We start from the raw sequence: 18366 nt of genomic DNA, 5'->3' as shown, positions 1-18366 counted from the left end.
TCTCTCACAGATGCTGCCAGACCTGCTGAGCTCTTCCAGCATTTTCTGTTTTTATTTTGTCATATTGGAGTGAAACTCTCTCTGCATTGTCCCATCAAAGACTCCCACGGCACGTACAACATAAGTTAGAGTAAGGCTTCTTTTATATTGCCCATCAATCATTCGGAGGCTATGGGTGGAATCTTGTGGAGGAGATAGGGATCTTGGCTGCTGACTGGAAAAACAGGGGGAGCACCAGTTTGCTTCTTTTCGGGAAGGCCGTATTATGTGCCAGTCAAGCACTTGACGGACCAGTGGCAGGCCTTCCCCCGGGATGATGCATCCTGGGGAGAAATCAGAGGCCAATAGCTCTATTGAATGGCAGTGCCACTGGTGAGGTGGTGGCTGCTGCTGCTATAACCCCTGTATCAGGCCTAGGATCATCACTGGATCCCAGGCCACAACTGAGTGATGGGTGGAAGGAGGATTGTAGGATGGAGTCAATGGGGAGGGTTGTCAGCAGCAAGGACACAGGGTAGCTCTCAGCAGTCCCACCCCACTTTCCCGATGCCATGTCCCTTCATCCGGCACTGACTGTCTTTGAATGACTTCACTGGGAAAGGATCATCAGCAGTGGGACGTGAGCCTTGGCCACTGAAGTGCATCAACTGGTAGCAGGGCCGAAAGGTCCCCTTCCACCACTCTGCCACCTGATACAATGCCCGCCCCCTGTCACCTAGCACACCATGGGGGAGGGCACAAGATTCCACCGTACATTGTCTCTCAGCCGCAACTTCAATCATAATAGTGTCGTAGAAGAATATATTTTCATTTGTATACTGGATATTCAGTAATGCTTCTGAGCAACATTGCTAATCAGTGATAACATATTTGCTGTTCTGAAGCTGAGGACTTCCATAGAATCCCTACAGACTCCATAGAATCCCTGTAATGCAGAAGGAGGCTATTCAGCCCATCAAATCTGCACTAACTCTCTGAAAGAGCATTTTACCCAGACCCACCCTCCTGCTCTCTCATCCTAACCCCATACATTTACCATGGCTAATCCACCTAATCTACACATCTTTGGACACTAAGGGGCAGTTTGGCATGGCCAAGCCACCTAACCTGCGCATCTTTGGACTGTGGGAGGAAACCGGAGCACCCGGAGTAAAACCCACACAGACACTGGTAGAACATGCAAAGTCCAGATAGTCACCCAAGGTCGGAATCGAACTCAGGGGTCCCTGGAACTGTGAGGCAACAGTGCTAACCACTGTGCCACCGTGCTGCATGTACATCATGACCTGTGCCGATTTGAGACTGAGAGCCAAGGTACACAAATGGCAGAAAGGGAAAACTCACAGCCTATTGTTAAGAGGTCGATTTAAATCCTGGTACTGGAGATGAATAGCTAATATTGGCTCAACACTTCAGTGATATCTGATATTTGGAAATAAAACATGTGCAATGAAATGCTAAGAGTTCTCACACTCAGCAAATTGTTTCCTCTGTTTCCCTCAACAGATCTGGAGGGGAACTCTTGCCAGGAGACGTTGCCGAGGCATGAAAGCTGTCTATAAGATCATGAGTTATTACAAGACGTTCAAGGTCAAGGCGTATCTCATAGAGGTTATGAGGCGCTTCCAGAATGTACGGAGCATGAAAGACTATGGAAAGAGTGTGACATGGCCAACACCTCCCACAGTCTTAGTCAAATTTGAAGAGAACATGAAGTATCTGTTCAGACGGTAAGGTATTTTCTTTAAGGAACTTTAACTTATTGTGCTGACATTAAACAATGCAATGCCAAAATTCCTCTACTCTACACCATTCCACCAAATACTTTCAGGGTAGCTTCAGGATGTGTCAATAATAAGAGTTCCCTTTGCTCCTGCCGACCAAGCATTCCTAAAGCAAGTAAAGCGTGGTTACAACTTGCCCGGAATATTCAGGCCCTTCCTGTCTGCAGGATCTTCCACTGCCACTGAAGTGAAAGGCCTTTTGAATGGCTCACCCCATTCTCTGAATTGCCATGCCAGGGCTGGAAAATCAACTAAACCAGCCTATCACACACACACACACCCAGGGCGGGTACATCACAGATTAGAAACAGAATTCTCCAGTCTCGCCCCACTACCTGGCCTGACCTGGCCTCCACTGCCCCCTGTGGCAATGAATTCCACAGATTCACCACCCTCTGGCTGAAGAAATTCCTCCTCATCTCAATGCAGTTTCATTTAATCTTTCATTAACCACACATAACCATTATCTTTAAAAGATGCATATTGATATAACATGAATTTCCTCTGGTCTGTTTCCCAGCTCCACCAAAGGTACAGCACAAGATAGGAAAATTCCTGAGAAAATTCACCCCTGTGGTTAACTGAGAGAGAGTGAAATTTAATAGAGAATTGCATACTTAAAACCTGATAAAACCAGCATTCTTTCTGCTGCTTGCTTTAACTTTTTTGTCCTGTGCTAATCTTCGCAGGTGGAGGGCACGGCAGATTGTGAAGAACATCCCACCCTCCGACATGCCACAAATTAAGGTGAAGATCGCTGCCATGGATGCACTGTCGGGACGAAGGAAAGACTGGGGTGTGCAGAGAACCTGGGAGCAGGATTACCTCTCATCCGTGAGTCCCGTTTAACCTTCACTCTGTTGTCCCCATTCATCCGTATGTACTAGGGCCTTGTCTGCACATTGCACCTGCCTCTGGGTAAATTGAACAACTTGAATTCTTACAACGCTTTTCACATTGTGACCATCTCAAGGTCATTCACAAAGAAACAGCAAGAGCAAAGTTGGCTAAGGTTGAAGAGTTGCTCTGGCACATACTGCACATGATTTTAAGAAAAATCACACAGGATGCATGACAGATATCCAAGACAATGAGTAAGGGAATCTGTCAGGAACACAGGCCTGGATTGAAACTGAGTCGGGATGACTCGGGGGCCCTTTAAAAATGGCAGGTGAGTCCCGATTCCGAGATTTCCGACCCCATTCCCAGGCTGGCTGATTTCTGGGAGTGCCTTCAAAGGGTGCAGACTGGTTTTTGTCAAAAGCCTGCATTTGGAAGTCCCGATCTGACCAGCTTCACTGAGGAAATAGGCACGTCCTGCTCCCCTGCAGTTTCCATGGAGTCAGGCCAGTTTATTAAAGAGTCATTGTGCCCAACTCTTCAGAGGAGTTTGAACCCTAGTCTGCATGAGGGCACGTTTTAAAAGACAGTTGAAAAGGTCCTCCTCATGTCTCCTATGCCAACCTTTGCTCTTCCACCCACCCCCATGGCCCCTCATGCTGTCCATACCAAGTTCTACAATTCCCTCTCCATGGCCCTTCTTGCCTCCAGTGCCAAGCTCAGCCTTTCCACCCACCCCCTATGACTTCTCAAGTCTCCAAAGCCAATATATTAAGATGATCTTTCTCTACACCTGAGCTATGACTGTAACACTATATTCTGCACCCTCTCCTTTCCCTATGTATTCTATGAACGGTATGTTCTGTCTACATAGCAAGAAACAATATTTGTCACTGTATATCAATGCATGTGACAATAATAAATCAAATTAAAAATGCCCTTCCATTCACCCCCTATAACCCCCATGCCAAACTATGGCATTCTCATGCCCATTGATCCATTATATACTGTCTACAACCAATGAACCCTGTAGTGACACTAGGATGTGTTAAAAAAGTAATCCATTCATAACTTTCTCCTACGTTGAAAAAGATAATTTCACTAGAAGTTAATAAAAGTGTCAATCACCAAATATTTTAGAGTATCAATAACAAATACCACAAACCCTTGCATAAACAAACATTGTGAAATTGACAGCAGCAATCAGAGAGTCTGCGCTGTCAATAAAGCAATGTTTTCTCTGAGCAAAGGTGCTTTAGTAGGCTAATGCTTGCCTGGGTTCTCAGCCATATGGAAGATGCCATAGTTTGGCATGACAGCCTCAAGGGTCATGGACAGAGCATGGGGAGTGTTTAGAGGGTAAAAGGGTATGCGGGATGAGGGATAGAGGACCTTTGTGTATTTATTTAAACTGTAACAAAGTCCCACAGACTGATACTGTCCTGTTAAATAGCCCACCTCTGCACCCGCCAGCCCTGTGGCTCATCCAACATCTTCCTGGGTCAACTGGCCTGACTCCAGCCCACACCGCACCCCCATCAATGAAGATCACACCTTTGCAGGCACTTTCTTCTGAGGCAAGTGGGCTGGGAATTTTCCTGACTATTGCTATGCGACTTGAGGGTGAAAATCCAGGTCACAGTGTCTGAAGGAGACTCCTCACATCTGTAGTCATTATTTTGCTCCCTTCCTTTGTTCATGTATATTTCAATGATCCTTTTGTATATTCTCCAGTTCCTTCACAATTTCCTTTGTACCAGAATTGGCAGCCATACATTCACCTGTGTATGCCTCATCCTTTGGAATTCCCTCCCTAAATCTCTGTCTATCTCTCTGTCTCTCTTAAACCTAACTCTATGACCAAGTCCTTCGTCTTTCCTCTACCTAACACCTTTTTTTGTTCTGAGTTTTTATCAGCTTACACTCCTGTGAAGCACACAGGGAATTATTTTTAACTATGTTAAAGGTACTGTAAAAATGACCCTTATTATTGTTATTGTTACTTATAAAATTTTAACAGGACTAGACAGGGTAGATGCAGGGAGGATATTCCCGATGGTGGGGGAATCCAGAACCAGGGGTCACAGTCTGAGGAATCAGGGTAGAACATTTAGGATGGAGGTGAGAAGACATTTCTTCACCCAAAGAGTGGTGAGCCTGTGGAATTCATTACCTCAGGAAGTAGTTGATGCCAAAACATTGAGTGTATTCAAGAGGCGACTGGATATAGCACTTAGGGCGAATGGGATCAAATGTTATGGGCAGAAAGCAGAATTAGGTTATTGAGTTGGACGATCAGCCATGATCTTAGTGAATGGCGGAGCAGGCTCGAAAGGCCAAATGGCCTCCTCCTGCTCCTATCTTCTATGTTTCCATGTTCCCATGTTTCTATTGTTAAATCTCTCCCTGCCCTATGTTCCTGTTCCACTCTTTCTTTCCAAACTGAAACATGTTGAATTTTGTTTGGTAAAAGTATTACGGTCATATGGAGTGAAGGTGGAAAATTGAGTTTAAGTACATAATAACCATGGTGTAATCGAGCATCAAAATGTCTGACAGGAAAATCTCTCTTCCTTCAGGCCAGGGACAACCCAGGGATGACGGCCCAGTTTGCCACAGCCATGAAGGGCCTGAAATGCAAGGAGCAGTTCAGCAGCGTGCTGTTCTCTGCACACGTAAGAAAGGTAAGGACAAAGAGTAAATGCACCCTCGTTATAACTGGAACATCTCTGTGGGGAATAGTAGCAGATGAACACTCGGAGCATGTTCATGTGGCATTCACCCCACCTACTATTTTAAACCTGTTTGAATGTACCTCTCTGTTCAAATAATCAATGAAGTATTGTTGCCATAGTTCCACAGCACAGAAGGAGGCCATTCAGCCCGTCATGCTGATGTCAGCTTTTTGAAAGAGATAGTCATTTCATCTCACCACTTGCTGTTCCTCATAGCTCTGAATATTTTGCGTTTTCAAGTATTTATCCAATTCCCTCTTCAAAGTTACTGCTGAATCTACTTCCACTATCCTTTCAGGCAGTGCCTTCCAGATCATAACAACTCTCTACATAAAAACATTTCTCATCATTTCTGCAGTGGTTCTTTTTTCCATCTTAGCAATGCATGGAAGCTTTATGTGCTGATTCCTCTCAGCAAATGTCTCCATGCATACGTTTGTAAAACTCGCCTTCACATCATTCTTTAACTAGTGTTGGAAATGGGATTGTTCATGGGGGAGTCTCTTCTCGGGCTTGACATCTTTTATTCAAAGTTCTCCCCTGTCAACATTCAAAAAGCATAGTTTGGAACTCACAGCGTGCAATAAAACAGAAAAGGATGTGAAGGGCTTGAATGAAATTCATTCCGCTGATAAATTCACTTAGGATCTTTAAGGGTGCATACTAATAGTGAAGGAATCTTGTACAACAACACTAACACATTCTTCGGTATGTATGTGCTTGTAAGTGTATGTGCAATTGTATATTGGTATATGGGTCAATACAATAATTCTGTATAGATATTTAGGTGCTACATTAGTGTTCACGTGAGCTGTTTTTCACAAATATGTCCGATTATGGGCTGAATTATACAAGGCACCAAATACCTTCCCCCCCTGCCCCACCCAGTTAAAAGGTTGGGGGCAGCCTGCCAAGGGGACCTTTGGCTGCCCCACTTTGCCAGCCAATTGGCCTTTAATAGGCTGGAGGCAGAACTTGCACCCTTCTGGAAAAGAAAGTCCCGCCTCAGAGAGCTGCTGGCCAATCAGAGGCTGAGTGTGTATCACCTGATTATTTAAGTATGGTTGGGAATCACACAGGACGCTGAGATGGCAAACCCTGGCTAGGACCATAAGATGTTGAAGCAGAAGTAGGCCATTCAGCCCACTGAGTCTGTTCCACCATTCAATGATGTCATGACTGATCTGATAGAATCTTGAACTTCATGTTCCTGCCTTAACGCCATAACTTTTGATTCCCTTACTGAATAAAAATCTGTCTATCTCAGCCTTGAACATACTTAATGACCCAGCCTCTACAGCTCTATGCAGTAAAGAATTCCACAGATTCATGAATTCTGAGAGAGGAAATTCCTCCTCATTGCCGTCTTAAATGGCTGACCCCCTTACTCTGAGATTATGCCTTCTCATCCTAGACTCTCCCACAAGGGGAAACAACCTCTCAGCATCTACCCTGTCAAGCCCCCTGAGAATCTTAGGTGTATCAATAAGGTCATTTCTCATTCTTCTAAACTCCAATGAGTACAGGCGCACCCTACTCAACCTCTCCCCACAAGAAAACCCCTCCATACCTGGGATAGCCTAGCGAACCTTCTCGGGACTGTACACAATGCCAGTATATCTTTCCATGGATAAGGGGACGAAAACCGTTCACAGGAGGATGAGGAGGGCAGTGAGGCTGGTGTTTGAAAGGCTATGTGGGTGGGGGGGTTGGTGGGGAGAGAGCAACCTTGCTCCGAGGTTAGAATCTTAGGGGAGCCCCCAGTGAGCGCAGGGAATTCTTCCCCCCCTCCACCCCCAACACTCGCCACTATCCTATGCATAGAAAGCTGTTGAGCTCGGTGCTTGCCATAGGGCCTCTCCTACCAGAGACAGAATGAAGCCTTTATATGGGCCTCAATTGGCTCACTGGCGTGTGGGTGCCTGATGCTATCCCTGTCAATGGTATAACCGTAGTGGGGCAAAGACAGGCAGGAAGGTGGCAGACAGACTGTCCACTGGATTTAATGAAAGCTTCTAGCTTGAAACCCATCAGCAGGGAAACATTAACTCCAGCTCTTTATCTGTGTGTATGTGAATGTGTGTATGCACGAGTTTATCTATATGAATAAATAATAATCTGTTTGTATGTGTGCACATACTTATATCTGACACGTGATCCAATTTTCTATATTATTATGTGTGTGAATAAGTCTATATGGCTTTGTCTGCACTTTGGTAAGTGGATGTGGATATGTTGAGTGTACATGTGTGACTGTACTTGTATGCAGATGTGGGTATATATGTGTTGATGTTAATATGGTTGCTCCAGCAAGAGTGTGGGCAGAGAATGGGGAACCTGGGAAGTTGCAGATCCCATGCACCAGGGGATTTCACTATGTGACACTAACCAGTCTGATCAACATCGGAGGCTTCCACTTGGGAACAAAGCAGCCTAGAGAAAGTCTCAGGGACCTGACTCAGGGAGGGGAAGTTGAGGGTGCCAATCCTGGGATGGTAGATTCTGGTCCTGAGTCGGGTGTTTGATCTCCTGGGGTCCTGGGGGTGGTGGAGAGAGGTTGGTGGCATGGCGGTGATTGGAGGACTCATGGGGGGGAGATTAGGAGAAATTGATAAGGTTGGGGGCGTGTGACACAGTTTTATCCTCATATTTAAAGTGCCAACCCATCTCTCTCAAGTGGTTTGGTCTTCTACATTCCCCCCACTCACCCTCATCCCATTTCTGTTAAAACTGGAAGTGGACTCATTAGAGGGGGATCGGGGTCAGAATTTAGATGTCTAGTACTTTAAACCCCCATCCAACAAATCCAAACCCACATTTCTTTTTGGATTTAAATTCCACCTGAATCAAATATATATCTGTAACCTTGTGAGTGTGTGTGTGTGTTATGTGTTAATTTGAGTGACCGTACGAGTGTATACATATATATACATATTTGTGCTTCAGTGTTTTAATGATTGACAATTTATTGAAATCTTTCTTGCTGGCCAAATCACAAGCAAAAGGTTAAAATGGGTTATTGCTCACTGTTTCTGCAGGCTTTAGCCTGTTTAATGAATGATTACTTCCTTTCGTCCTTCAGTGATTAGCTTTCTCACAGAGCTGTCAAACTGTTGAAAAATGACAAATGGATCGGACCATTTCATTCATTAGCGAGCACCATAAGGGGCTGTTTAAGTCAGTGATTGAGAGCTATTTTAAGTCTTTGAACTGTGGACGATCTAATGTTGCTAAGCAAAAGGCAGTTTTAATTCCTTTTATTCTGGGATAGCTTCAAAAACAATTTGGAGTGATATCTTGGCTGTCAAGCAACTAGACAGCAATCTGTCTGAAATGGTCAGGAGGGCTCGAATTGGCTCAGAGGATTCCCTGTTAACAAGTAGCCACACAGACAGGACGTGATAATAGCCTGAATTTTCAGTGTCCCCGGCGGCATATTTGAAGACAGCTAGCCCGTCTCCTTCCCACACCCTGTCCACCGCATTACCAGATCAGGTGAGGCATAAGGCAACCAACCCACCCTCAGGCTTATTGAGGCCCATCAGAAGCCGATTAACTGACATATAAAGGCCTCCATCTACTTATACTGCAATGCTTTGGTGTGCGGGGAAGGCAGGGAGCAAGGATCTCAGTGGCTTTGACTATGCAGGCTGAGGAAGAGTAGTATCCTGTGCCCACTGAGGGCAGCTGCTACCCCGCCTCCCACCCGTACGATCATGCCCCCTGCCCTCTCTAACCCGACCCCCATTTCCTCACTCACTGGACTCTCACAGCCAGGCCCATCCAACATTCCAGGACTTGCCTCAAGTCTGGGAGATACCTTCTATATACAAACAAGTGAACATACAAATTAGGAGCAAGAGTAGGCCACTCGGCCCCTCGAGCCTGCTCCACCATTGAATAAGATCATGGTTGATCTAATTGTAACTTCAACCCCGTATTCCTGCCTACCCCCGATAACCTTTATACCTGCTTGTTAATCAAGAATCTATTTAGTTCAGCTTTGAAAGTATTCAAAAACGCTGCTCCCACTTTTGAGGAAGGGAGTTCCAGAGACTGATGACTCTCAGAGAAAAAATTACTCCTCATCTCCACCTTGAGCAGCACCTTACTTTTAAACAGTGACCCATTGTTCTAGATTCTCCCACAAGAGGAAGCATGCTCTTCACATCCACCTTCTCAAGACCCTTCACGATCTTATATGTTTTGATCAAGTTGCCTCTTACTCTTCTAAACTCCAGTGGATAGAAGCCTAGCCTCTCCAACCTTTCCTCAAAAGACAAACTGCCCATTCATGATATTAGTCTAGTAATCTTCTCTAAACTGCTTCTAATGCATTTACATCCTTGCTTAAATAAGAAGACAATACTATAAACAGTACTCAAGATGTGATCTCACCCCGTTCAACTGAACCATAGCCTCCTTACTTTTGTAATCAATTTCCCTCACGATAAACAATAACATCCTATTACCTTTCCTAATTACTTGCTGTTCCTGTTCATGCATTAGGACACCCAGATTGCCCTGTATCTCAGAGGCCTGTTTGGCTGTAAAATCTTTAATAATGACTTCTAACATTTTCCCTATGAAACATGTGAAGCTAACTGGCCTGTAGGCTCCTGTTTTCTATCTCCCTCCCTTTTTGAATTTATATTTGCTATTTTCCAATCTAAAAGAACCCTCCCCAAATCTAGGGAGTTTTGGAAAATTAAAACCAATGCATCGACTATCTCATTATCCACTCATTTCAAGACATTAGGGTGAAGTCCATCCAGACCGAGGACTTATCAGTTCACAGACCCAAGGGGACCCCACAGACCCAACAATTTGCTCAGTACCACTTCCCTAGTGATTGTAATTTTCCTGAGCTCCTCTATCCCTGATTTACAGCTATTTCTGGGATGTTATTTGTATCCTCTATAGTGAAGACTAATGCAAAATATCTTCCTAATTCATCTGTCATCTCCCTACTTTCCATTATCAATTCCCCAGTTGCACTTCCTATAGGACCAACATTCACTTTGTTAACTTTTCTTATTTAAATATCTCCATAAACTCTTACTATCTGTTTTTATATTTCTAGCTAGCTTTCTCTCATACTCTAATTTTTCCCTTCTTATTAATCTTTTTGTCATTCTTTGCTGTTTTTTTATATTCTGTCCAATCTTCTGTCACCCATTTTTGCGATTATATGTTTTTTCTTTAAGTTTAATACTGTTTTAACTTTTTTTAATTAGCCATGCATGGTGGATCCTCCCCTTTTTATTTGTTATTTCTCATTGAAATGTGTCTATTCTGTGTATTCTGAAATATCCATTTAATGTCTGAATAGGGTCTGCCTACTCGCCCTACTGGCGAGAATCACATGTTGCCCCTTTTTTTCTAATTCTGTACAATTGCATCTGGGAGCTCGCCCAAAAAATGGGCACAGTTCTCTCCCACTTTCACACTCGTTTGGCACTTAGAATGTTCTTGGTTCCCCTCCATCCTATTTCCATAACCCCATGCATTTACCATGGGTAATCCACCTAACCTAAACATCTTTGGACACTAAGGTGCAATTTAGTGCGGCCAATCCACCTAACCGGGGCAGCATGGTGGCACAGTGGTTATCACTGCTGCCTCACAGCACCATGGACCCAGATTCAATTCTGTCCTTGGGTGACCGTCTGTGTGGAGTTTGTGCGTTCTCCCCGTATCTGTGTGGGTTTCCTCTGGATGCTCTGGCTTCCCCCTCACACTCCAAAGATGCTCAGGTTAGGTTGATTGACCATGCTAAATTGCCCCATAGTATCAGGGAAATTAGCAGGGTTAATACGTGGGGTTACGGGGATAAGGCTTAGGTGGGATTGTTGTCGGTGCAGGTTCGATGGGCCGAATGGCTTCCTTCTGCCCTGTAGGGATTCTATGATTCTATGAACCTGCGTATCTTTGGACTGTGGTAGGAAACCGGAGCACCTGAAGGAAACCCACGCAAACACAGGGAGAATGTGCAAACTCCACTCAGACAGCTAACCACTGTGCCACCGTGCCGCCCCATGTCAGAGCTGGCATTCAGCTCGGATGAAGGGTCATCCAGACTCGAAACATTGGCTCTATTCTCTCTCCACAGATGCTGTCAGACCTGCTGAGCTTCTTTCTGTTTTTGTTTCAGATCCCTTGGCATGAATGTTGATTTTTGTGTTTGCTTTCTCAACTTAGGTCAATCGATTTAACAAGTGTGAGGATCGAGCTATTCTCATCACTGACCAACATCTGTACAAACTGGAGCCAGCCAAACGTTACAAGAGTATGAAGGCACTGCCACTCAACCAGGTGAGTATCCAGCCATGCATCACCCCACAGCGGGAGACACGGCTTCTTGGTGCTTCTCGATTATGTAGAAAACAAATCTCACCAATGAGCATTTTCTTTAAAGATGGAAGCTCACATTAGGAACCCCCTGAAGAGAGATGGCCTAAAAGTCTGCAGATTGCATTCTTCATAGCTCCGCTCTGGATGTGCCCACATCTTGTGCTGAATGCACACAGTCGCAGGGAGTGGTTGAAGATGCAGAATGAATTGGGTGATACCTCAGCTAGAGCCAGTCTGTTGTGACTTCAGCTGATTTGTAAATGAGCAAGCCACGTGCTTGTCTGTTTTCAATGGGAAACATATGTGTATGTATATATATCATAGGACCTGACAGTGCAGAACGAGGCCATTCGACCCTTCGAGACTGCACTGACCACAATCCCACCGAGGCCCTATCCCCATAATCCCGTGCATTTACCCTAGCTAGTCCCCCTGACACTAAGGGGCAATTTAGCATGGCCAATCCACCTAACTCACACATCTTTGGAATGTGGGAGGAAACCGGAGCACCGGAGGAAACCCACGCAGACATGGGGAGAATGTGCAAACTCCACACAGACAGTGACCCAAGCCGGGAATCGAACCCGGGTCCCTGGCGCTGTAAGGCAGCAGTGCTAACCACTGTGCCCCCGTGCTGCCTTCTGTCCTTATGCTTGCTTTCTGTGTCACAAGCCTGTGTCACACAATTGCAGAGGCTGGTCTGACTGAAAAACTGACACATTGGGTAAAAACAAAATCACTAGACTGGGGAATTGTGTAGCCAGCTCTGTTAACTGTGGCCTCCTGTGAGGATCAGCAATCCACCAATTACAATGGACCAGTTTTATCCTGGCTAAGTGGGTGAAGGTGTACTGAAATGTTTCAGCTTGGACACTCTAGCGAGTGGGGTGACCCATTACACAAACCAGAGAAAGTTCTGACATCCCCATTTGCTCCTTTAGGTAACTGGAGTCAGTGTCACCAACGGCAGGGACCAGTTGATCATCTTTCACACCAAGACAAATGATGACCTAGTGATTTGCCTGGACAAGATGCAGCGGGGGAATGATAATAGGATCGGAGAAGTTGTTGGTGTCTTGACGAATCACTTCAACAAGTGAGTGACGCATGCAACATTACGTTGTGAAGTAAATGTAAACACAATCTGACCGTACAGAAATTCATCCATCTGTTGACTTCTGTGACAATCACCTTAGGCGTATACTGTATGCTGCGTGTTCAGCTGAAATACTGAACACCCTAAAAAAGCATGGAAATTATTAGTGTTTAATTGTATGGCAGGACCATAATTCATAATATTAGTCACTTCCAAGACTCAGAAGATGACAGGAGATGAGGTAAATACAGATGTTCTAGCTGAGTGATATTATAGTTGAAAGAAAGCTACACCAAGGGAGCTTTAGTTCCACAGTTTTGTGATTGCGGCATTACAACTTAGGGTCAAGTGAAGAAGATATTTTGTCCCTTTGACCTCCCCATTCCAGAATACTAGGCCTCCTGAAATGAGGAAATTGTTTGATAGACTAACCATACTTTCTCCCCATGTCTTCAACAGCTGTTGCTTAAAGGAGTTGTGTTTTGACCTTAGCCATCTGGTAACCCATAGCTCTGGTTGCTACCACCCGTGTAAAAATTAATGATATGCGTCTGCGATGCAGAATCACCATTCAAGGACAATTATGGACAGGCAATAAATGGTGGCCTAGCCACATTGACACTAAATAGTCAATCACACTCAAAGACCATTAGGTTTTTTTTGTGGGCAATGTATAGCCATAATGGTGCAATAAATAACACTCTTTAAGATGAGTTTCAGAATGTTAACTCTTGCCAAGTTTGGAATGACTGAAGATGAAATGTGGCAGCTTGAGCGGGTATAGCGACAGCAGAGATGGGACTTGGGAAGCTGGGGATAGTATGAACAATCCGGGTCTGACAGTGGGATAGTTTCTGATAAATGGGATGACAAGGGATGGATCAGAGCAATAGAGGTTAGGATGGGGCAGCACAAGGTGGGATGCAAGAACCAAGTGATGGTGCAATGCAGCTAGAGATGGAAATGGGGGAATTAGGTCCTGGAAAGGTAGCAACAAGAAATGAAAGAGTGCTAGGGCAAGAAAGGATTATCACTTGTAAATTTAAACAAAACTTCTAATATAAATTGTCAGCATTAAAATAGATTTCTGAAAAGAGGGAGATGGAGAATGGCTGATTGGATTTCACTCCCATAACAAAAGCTCCACTTTATAAGGTACAGAAATAAGTTACACAAAGATACACTTTAGTTCCAAAAACCAGGCCGACTAACTCTTTCAGAACCAGGGCTTGAAGGTATTGTTAGTTGGGGTACATTGATGGGATTGTGCAGAGAAAACTTTAATCTGTATCTAATCAGTGCCCTAAATGACCTGGAAATGTTTGATGGGATAGCACAGATTGAGTTTTATTCTGAACCCTTTCAGTTACTGACCTGGGACTGTTTGGTGCTAATACAGTGCTGAATGGAAAAAGAAGCGCAGAACGTCCCGTTCCCTATTACTGACTGACATTTCAAATAGACAAGATTAACTTTGACTAACACCCTATTGACACTGATTACCTGATATGTGGCTGGTTTATCTGTTTGTGAGCCTCCCTTAATAAGATCACCGTTGTCTGCCATTTGTGCTAACTCTATAAACAGTGCTTGGGGCAGGATTAATGACTGAATGAATTTGACCATTGGGATCTCTTCTGTAGACAGCATCTTTAGTGCCATGGCAACAGATAGCTGTTTCCACACGATGTGATTGTTTCTGTGAGGGGCTGTGGGCGAACTACCCTTTGGGTGTTTTTGTTGATTTTTTTTTTCACTGTTCCTGTCTAATGAGAACCAACCTCCATGTGCCGTACTTCTCCTTTTGTTTTTTTTTTGCTGTAGCTTGTCGGTTGGACAGGACCTTGCTTTAGATCCATTGATAAACTATCTGTATCACCACTGCTCAGTTGGTAGCACTCCCGCCTCTAGGTCAGAAAGTTGTGTGGTTAATTACCAGACTTGAGCACAAAGACAAATTGGTATCTTGGCCAGTGTTTATCCCTTAACCAATAGAAAAAGAAGGATTATTTATTATGTGTCTCTTTACGTTTGTGGGACCTTGCTGTGGATAAATTGGCTGCCACATTTCCTACATTTCAACAGTGATTAGCTTCAAAAAAATAGTTTCACTGGGGTGGCACGGTGGCACAGTGGTTAGCACTGCTGCCTGACAGTGCCAGGGACCCGGGTTCGATTCTGGCCTTGGGTGTTGAGTTTACACACTCTCCCCGTGTCTGCATGGGTTTCCTCCGGGTGCTCCTGTTTCCTCCACACTCCAAAGGTGTGCAGGTTAGGTGGATTCGCCATGCTAAATGCGCGGGGTTATAGGTATAGGGTGAAGGAGAAAGCCTGAGTGGGATGCTGTTTCAGAGAGCCAGTGCAGACCTGATGGGCTGATTAGCATCTTTCTGCACTGTAGGGATTGTATGGATAACTGGGCGGGCAAGAAGGAGGTGGATAGAGTATAACGTGGGAAAATGTGATGTTATCCACTTTGATAGGAAGAATAGAAAAACAAAATATTTTTTAAAAAGGTGAGATGAACAGATGTTGGAATATTTGGGAGGGTAGTGGTAATGTCACTGGATTAGAAATCCAGAGGCTAAGACTAATGCTCTGGGGACATGGGTTCAAATCCCACCACGGCAGCTGGTGGAATTTAAATTCAACTACAAACTCTGTAATTGGAAACTAGTTTCAGTAATGGTGGAGTAAATGGTGGAAACTAGTTTCAGTAATGGTATCAATTGTCATAAAAACCCATCTGGCTCATGAACATCCTTTAGAAAAGGAAATCTGCCATCCTTTATGTGACTCTAAACTCATAGCAATGTGAAATGACTGTGAAATGGCCTAGCAAACTCTCAGTTCTTGGGCAATTAATGATGGGCAATAAAAGTTGGCCTTGCCAGCGATGCCCCATCCCATGAAAGAATAAAGAAGAGGAAATCTAGTGTCCTTGTACACAAATCACAGAATGTTGAAAGCAATTAGCAAGACAAATGATATGTTAGCCTTTCTTGGATTTGTTTGGAGTACAAGATTAAGGAAGTCTTGCTGCAAATATATTGGGTTTTAGGGAAAGCATACTCAGCAGTCTTGGTCTCCTTGCTAAGGAAAGATACACTTGCATTGGAGGGGCTACAATGAAGGTTCACTAGATAATGTCTGGGATGGGAAGGTCATCCCATGGGGACAGACTAATGTAGAATTTGCTTATTTTCTCTGGAGTTTACAAGAATGAGAGATAATCTCATTGAAATGAGTAATATTCTTAGAAAGCTTGACAGAGTGGCTGTGAAGAGGCTATTTTCTCCTGGCTGTAGCCTAGAATGAAGGGCCATAGTGCCAGGAAAAAGCATTGAGGGAAGAGGAAATTTGTTTACATGTTGGGTTGTGAATCTTTGGTTGCTATTTTGAAACTTAAGGAATCAAGGGATATGGGGATAGGTTGGGAAAGTGCTAGAAGCTCAGTCATGATCTAATCAAATAATGAATTAAGGGATCCTTTAGTCTATTCCTTATGTTTTTATATTAAAACGCTCTATTTTGGTTATACCTGTAATGATAATCGCTACATAAGTGCAAGTCTTTCTTTCTTTCACTCCATCTTGATATGTTTACTTTCCAAAAAGCAGTTCCCTTCATCACACTTTGATAGGCCCACTTTGCTCTTCGAAGCGACAGGGGTTTATGGAGCGCCGCCCAGAAGGAGACAGGGACATGCAAACCTCTTGCTAATAGTTTCTAATGTTGATGAAAAAGCAGGGGACAGCAATTCCGTAATCAGCTAGTCTGCCTTTGGTCTCGCCATTGTAGAGGAGACTGCAATATGAACAGTGAATACAACTTTAAAAAATTAAAAGATTCAGGTTCAAATTGCTATTGGAAAGGGGCAGTATGCAAGGCCATTTTGTGTCTAACCTTGCACCATGCTCTCCTGCAAATGAAACTCTCACTTGACAGACAGATCAGTTGCTAAATCTGGAAAAGCTACCCAATGTTTAGACAGTATTTTAACAGTTCAGTAAACCTTTCTTGAATGCTTGTGTGGGTGGATTGTTCTCAGGCCATAATGTTAGACAGTTTATCTCCTCAGGCATGTGCTTTCTAATTATATAAAGTCATCTCAGTTCAGGAGATAATGCCATGGAGTATTAAGAGATCTGAGTGATCTGTGATTACAGCTTCTGTTTGATGTGCCTTCATGACTAAAGCAGCTATCTCCCTCTCTTTTCCTCGTTCATTCACTTAGTACAAAACAGTGAGGTACAAGCTCTGAAATTCTGAACGTTTTGAAGTGCAATTGAATCATATTCGAGGGGGTTTCCCTGCTTCCAACCACCCTGCCCCGGTTCTGTGCCATCGCTTACCATGACACTTCAATCTTGTGACAATTGGTCAATAATGGTTGCTACAGAACCCACAATTCCTGCACTCTAGAATCCGCCCTATTCATTGCTTGGTTTTATTGTAGCGTGACTATGCTGCACTGCATCCTGGGTACCTTGTAACCCTTCTGCTTGTTGGAAGTCTGGGAAAATGCTCAGGTCACTTTCCTCTCAGGTTTCCTGTGAGATTAGTCTGAAGTTTCGAAGGAACTTTAGGATAAGTCGGAGGGCTGACTACCATGTTTTTCACCTTCCTGCCTCAGGATTGAAGCATCACTAACAAGGGCCAAGTGCTGATAAATGGGATTAGGCGGGAGGTCAGCTGTTTCTCACGTGTCGGTGCAAACTCAATGGGCCGAAGGGCCTTTTCTACACTGTATGATTCTATGCTCACTGTGCTGTGGGATTCCAGCAGGAGTCTTACAGGGCAGCACGATGGCACAGTAGTTAGCGCTGCTGCTTCACAGCGCTAGGGGCACGGGTTCGATTCCCAGCTTGAGTCACTGTCTGTGTGGGGTCTATACATTCTCCCCGTGTCTGCGTGGGTTTCCTCTGGGTGCTCCGGTTTCCTCCCACAGTCCGAAAGACGTGGTGCATTGGCCATGCTAAATTCTCCCTCACTGTACCCGAACAGGCACCAGAGTGTGGCGACTAGGGGATTTTCACAATAACTTCACTGCAGTGTTAATATAAGCCTACTTGTGACACTAATAAATAAACTTTAAAACTTAAGCCTTCAGTCCCTATAAAACGTGCACAAATCTGTCAGTTGTAGTGAGAGAGAGGGAGGGGGGGAATTACAGAGGCAAAATGTGAGTGAAAAAGGATAGATGAGGGGAGAATTTGATGGCATTTGCTTGTGTTCTGCGTCAGATACAGTTTGCTAATTTTAATCAATGACTTGAGTCATTGTCCTGAGTTCAAAGCTAATATTTAAAGTCTCGCTACTTGACTCTTCCACATTTGGCGATCAGAATGCTATGACTTAGTTAGGAAGATTGAATTTGATCTGATCATTGGCCCTGTGTAATCCCATTATTCAACAGCTGGGGGATATGTGGTGTAAATAGTTTTTCTGCCTCGGAATCGAACTCTGACAGGTGACAGATGGCTTGCTTTGGGGCCTAACCCTATTCTTCTCCCTCCCTCCCCTGCAGTTCCGGGCATAAAGGACTTGACCAGCA

The 18366-nt window shown here is 44.3% G+C and overlaps 1 protein-coding gene across 3 annotated transcripts in view; it reads left to right on the top strand.

The window, feature by feature from the left end:
• LOC144496075 (unconventional myosin-Id-like) overlaps nucleotides 1–18366 on the top strand; it is a 135627-nt gene that overhangs the window by 98625 nt on the left and 18636 nt on the right. For all 3 annotated transcript variants that reach the window (XM_078217033.1, XM_078217032.1, XM_078217034.1), the window contains 5 exons: nucleotides 1507–1730; nucleotides 2474–2618; nucleotides 5204–5308; nucleotides 11561–11674; nucleotides 12655–12809. In XM_078217033.1, coding sequence (XP_078073159.1) covers nucleotides 1507–1730; nucleotides 2474–2618; nucleotides 5204–5308; nucleotides 11561–11674; nucleotides 12655–12809 — 743 coding nt within the window. The remainder of the gene's footprint in view (nucleotides 1–1506; nucleotides 1731–2473; nucleotides 2619–5203; nucleotides 5309–11560; nucleotides 11675–12654; nucleotides 12810–18366) is intronic.

The sequence above is a fragment of the Mustelus asterias genome, chromosome 7 (assembly GCF_964213995.1).
Source record: "Mustelus asterias chromosome 7, sMusAst1.hap1.1, whole genome shotgun sequence".
NCBI lineage: Eukaryota > Metazoa > Chordata > Chondrichthyes > Carcharhiniformes > Triakidae > Mustelus > Mustelus asterias.
This window is presented reverse-complemented; position numbering and strand designations above follow the sequence as displayed.